The sequence below is a fragment of the Chrysochloris asiatica genome, unplaced genomic scaffold (assembly GCF_000296735.1).
Source record: "Chrysochloris asiatica unplaced genomic scaffold, ChrAsi1.0 scaffold00291, whole genome shotgun sequence".
Classification (NCBI taxonomy): Eukaryota; Metazoa; Chordata; class Mammalia; order Afrosoricida; family Chrysochloridae; genus Chrysochloris; species Chrysochloris asiatica.
The window spans coordinates 1,850,163-1,855,270 of record NW_006408809.1 but is presented as its reverse complement, the minus strand read 5'-3'; the positions used below and the strand labels follow the sequence as shown (position 1 = coordinate 1,855,270).

Here is a 5,108-nt window from a genome sequence, read left to right as displayed (position 1 = left end):
GACAACACTTAACAACAACAACAAGATATTTCATCTCAGTGGAGTCATCCAATATCTATCTGTTGATCTGACTTATTTCATTCAGCAAATGTTTTCAAGATTCATCCATGCCACAGCATGTATCAGAACATAATTGTCTTTGTAGCTGAATAACATGCCAGTGTTTATCCATTCATTTATTACCAAACACTTAGGCTGTATCCACATTTTGGCTGTTGTGAATAATTTTGCGATTAACACTGGTGTACAGTATCTGTTTGAATTTCTGCTTTCAAATCTATTGGGTAGATGCCTAGGAGTAGAAGTGTTGGATCAGAGGGTAATTGTATATTTAACTTTTGAGGAACCGCCAAATTGTTTTCCACAATAGCTGTACCATTTTACATTCCCACCAGCAAAGCACAAGGGTTCCAAATTTTCTACATTCTCACCAACCTCTGTCATTTTCCATTTTTCTGAAAGAAGTCTTCCTAGTGGGTGTGAAGTGGTAACCTAATGTGGCTTTTATTTGCATTTCTTAATGATTAACAAAGTCCTGGTGTGGTGCTGTGGAATCAGAATTGGACTGCCAGCCATAAAGTTGATGGTTCGAACCCACCAACTAACTGCTCCTTAGAAACCCTATACAGTATCACTATGAGTCAAAACTGACTCAATGGCATTTAACAAACATGATGTTGAACATCCTTTCATTTGCTTACTGGCCGTTTGTATATCTATTTGTATATTCTGGATATTAAACCCTTATCGGATCTATGATTCCCAAATATGGTCTCTAAATCTGTAGGTTGTCTCATTGTAAAGTCTCTTTATAAAGTTCTTTGAAGTATAAAAAAGGTTCAATTTAATGAAATACAATTCATTTATGTATTATATATTTGTTTTTCTCTTGTTGCTTTTGGTGTCACATCTAAGAATCCATTGTCACAAACAAGATCTTAAAGCTTAACCCTTATTTCTTCTTCTGAGAGTTTTATGGTTTTCATTCCTCTGTTTAGCTTCTAGATTCACTTTCGTATATGGTTTAAGGCAAAAGTTCAGCTGTTTTCTTTTGAATGTGATGATACAGTTATCCTGGTACCACGTGTTTAGAAACTATTCTTTTCTCCATTGAATGGACTTGGAACATTTGTCAAAAATCAACTAGGCAATATCATGAATATCACATGAAAGTAAAATTTTGCTAAAGATAATTTTTAAATGACTGCAACAGTACATTGACAGAGAATTGCCAGAGGTTCAAACCGGATTCAGAAGAGGACATAGAATGAGAGATATCATTGCTGATGTCAGATGGATCTTGGCTGAAAGCTGAGAATACCAGAAAGATGTTTGCCTGTGCTTTATTGACTATGCAAAGGCTTTCGATTGTGTGGATCATGACAAGCTACGGACAACATTGCAGAGAATGAATATTCTGGAACATTTAATTGTGATCTGGGAAAAATGTGCATAGAACATGAGTCAGTCATTTAGACAAAACAGGAGGACACTGAATGGTTTAAAGTTAAGAGAGTTGTGTTCTTTTGCCATACTTATTCAATCTGTACACAGAGCAAATAATCCAAGAAGTTGGATTATATGAAGAAGAACATGGCATGAGGATTGGAGGAAGACTCATTAACAACCTGTGCTATGTTGATGATACAACTTTGCTTGCTGAGAGCAAAGAAGACTTAAAATACTTACTGGTGAAGATAAAGAAACCACATCCTTCAGCATGGGTTGTGTCTCTATATAAAGAAACAAAAATCCTCACCACTGCACCAATAACATCTTGGTAAGTGGGGAAATGATTGAAGTTGTCAGAGACTTCATTTTGTTTAGATCTACTATCAACACTCATAGAAGCAGCAGTGAAGAAACCAAATGGCATATTGCATTATTCAACTCTGTTGCACAAGACCTTTTTAAAAAGAGCAAAGATGCAGTTTGAGGACTAAGGTGTGCCTGACCCAATCCATGGTATTTTCAATAACCTCATATGCATGTGAAAGTTTGACAGTGAATATGAAAACCATAGAATTGATACATTTGAGTTGTGGTGTTGGAGAAGAATCATTAGTAAAAGTGCCATGGAATACCAGAAGAACAAACAAATCTGTGTTGGAAGAAATACAGCAAGAATGCTCCTTAGAAGCCAGGATGGCGTGACTTCGTCTATCATACTTCAGACATATTGTCAGAAGGAATCAGTCCCTGGAGAAAGACATTATACTAGGTAAAGTGGAGGGTCAGCAAAAAAAGAGGAAGACTTCCAACGAGATGGACTGGTACAGTTGCAACAGCAATGGGCTCAAGCTTAACAATTGTGAGGATGATATCGGAACAGTCGCAATGAGTCAGAACTCTATGGCACCTAACAACAACATATATGACTTGTGGATTGCATTTTTATGTGCTTTTGTGTGTTTGTGTGTGATCTGGGTAAAAGTTTACATAGGAAGTTTATTTTCCATTCAACAATTTAAATATTCTTTCGTTCATGACATTAATTACAATATGATGTGCTGTTACTAACAGATTATTTTCCAGACTTTTCACAAAAAAAGAATTTTTTCCTTATCTTTATCTTTCTTTTTGTTTATGAATTTCTAACATTCTGATTTTTACTGCTTCTAATATTGCCTTATGGAGAATTTTTCATTAATTTTTCTCATTTTGTTGCCTTAATATAGCTTAATTTTGAGGTTTCATTTTAAACAGAAATCAGAAAGACTGCTTCTAAACAAAATAGAGAAGTTTTATCTACTTATGAGTCTCTTTATTATTGAGTGAGTAAGCCAAGTGATTCTGAATGAATTTTCCTATGCATGTGACTAGGATTGGGCCAGTCACTAAAATAAGTATGGAATAGAGAGCAGAGAATCAGGGCTAGCCTAAAATTAAAACTATTTGAGATGGGAGATAGTAGAGAAATGACCCAGCTTTAAGAGCTGACCAAGGAGGGGACAAGAACAGGTTGGACAACATCAGTTCTCAGTCTGGGGTATTAGTGGACAGCAGAGAGTCCACACAAAGTTTCTAGGAGAATCCTTAAGTGGACAAAACACAACAATGGCGAACCTTTGGATAGTGCTGGTGACATCCCCATATTCAGGTATTTAAATTGTCAGCATCAGAAAAATTAGTCAGCAATAGGACAGGGTCCCAACCACTGGAGTGGGACTCAGATTAGAATGCTAGGTATTGGAAGAGGGACTTATTAGAATAAGCAAGACTTTGTCCTTGTGTTTACAACAGAAAGCAGGACAAAAACCCATTTATCAGAGAGAAGGCATAGGGTGGAAGTTAAAATTCACTTGTCAAATTAAAATTTTTTAAATTGGACCGTGACTCTAAGACAGACCATTGCCATGAATGATTTAGAGATAACCCCACAGGCTGAAAGGCTAGGGATGATTAATCATCTCTTATCACATGCCTAGGTTTTGGTGCAGTGAACTATCACTGACTGGGCCTAGGAGTGAGAAGGGAGAGATGGAGACAGGTTCTAGGAATCAGTATGCATAATGGGCCTTCCACAAAACTTGTGAATTCACACTTCAAGACCTTGATCCCTCTGTTGAAGTACCTAAGTTAGGGATGTGATCCTTAACCACTTCAAGTAAAAGAAAGCATAATTGTAGCTAAGTCAAAGATGAAAGAGAAAGAAAACTTGAGAAAGTCTGTTGGACTATGTAATGCAAACTTGTGTTACATAATGATGTGGCTACTCTTATATTTCAGGGTTGGCTTGAAGGCTGTGTGAGTCTGCTCAGAAATGGTGCCAAGCACAATATCCCTGATAAAAATGGTCGTCTGCCACTCCATGCTGCCACTGCTGAGCCCGATGTGAGGTAAGTAGCTGGTTTGGCATAGTCCTCAGATTGGCAGACACCCAACTTATATTGTAGGGTCATTCAATCTATTCCTTTGTGACTAATTAAAGTAAACCCCACACTTCTTTTTTTTTTTTTTTCCTTGAAGTCATAGCAGACAAGATCACATCTAAGTAAATAAAAATATTTTAGACTAGTATTGATTTCTAATCTCATTCTCCTCCTGTTTTTTTGTTGTTGTTGTTGTTGTTGTTAAGTGCTGTTGGGTCAGTTCTGACTCATAACAACCCTGTACAGGGTTTCCAAGGTACTGCTTACCTTGTAGGTCAAAGTCCAGTGATGATCCTCCCGCGCCATATCAGGAGTCAGTTCTTCTCCTCCTTGAATAAAAATCATTTTTTCCTTGTTTTGATTGAAAGAGAAGTGTTATTAATCACCATTAGAATCCACATAATCTTTCATTCAGTCAATCAGTCAGTCATAATTAATTCGATCATTTTTTATTGAAGGCTTATTACATAGACAGCACTGTTCTATGTCCTAATGGTTGGCTGGTTGGTTAAGTGCCATGGAGTCGGTTCCGACCCAGAGTGACCCTGTACAGGGTTTCTGAGGCTGTAAATCTTTACCGGAGCAGAAAGCCTCATCTTTCTCCTGCGGAACAGCTGGAAGTTTCAAACTGCTGACCTTAAGGTTCACAGCCCGATTCGTAACCACTACGCTACCAGAGCTCCTTTATGTCCAATAGTTCCATAGTAATCAAGACAGCAAACCTGACTTCATAAAGCTTAGATGCTAGTAAAGAAGTTAAGCAGAATGTTAGAAAACAAATAAAACAATCTCAGATAGTTATAAGTGCTAACCTGGGTGGAAGAGCAATGATTGAGCAGAAAGATGGAAGATCAACCCCAGAGACACGACAACATTTATGGGTTGCGAGGATGAAAACAACACAGCAAAAGAGACAGACTGAGGGACTTGTAAATTAGAAGGAAAATCAGGAGTATATGCTCCTAGAAACTATGTGAAGAAATGTAAGGCAATTAAGCAACCAAGGAAAGAATTTTGCCAAGTGCAATTCCATCTTTCCCATCTCTCCATATCTAAAAGGTCTCATTTTCTATTCTCTTGAAAGACCTTCCCAGGAGCTGATAACAGCATTTCTCAGTGTGGAACAGGCCTCTTCCTTAACTTCTGCTCTACAGAACAAGGGGATTTAGCAACCCCCAGTTCCAGGACAAGGAGCTCTGGTAGCGTAGTGGTTACGAATCGGGCTGCAAACCACAA

The 5,108-nt window shown here is 37.7% G+C and overlaps 1 protein-coding gene across 1 annotated transcript in view; it reads left to right on the top strand.

Moving 5' to 3' along the window:
- ANKRD55 (ankyrin repeat domain 55) overlaps window positions 1–5,108 on the top strand; it is a 210,984-nt gene that overhangs the window by 79,527 nt on the left and 126,349 nt on the right. Inside the window, exon 5 of the mRNA XM_006874653.1 lies at window positions 3,730–3,839. Within this exon, the coding sequence (XP_006874715.1) occupies window positions 3,730–3,839 (110 nt within the window). The remainder of the gene's footprint in view (window positions 1–3,729; window positions 3,840–5,108) is intronic.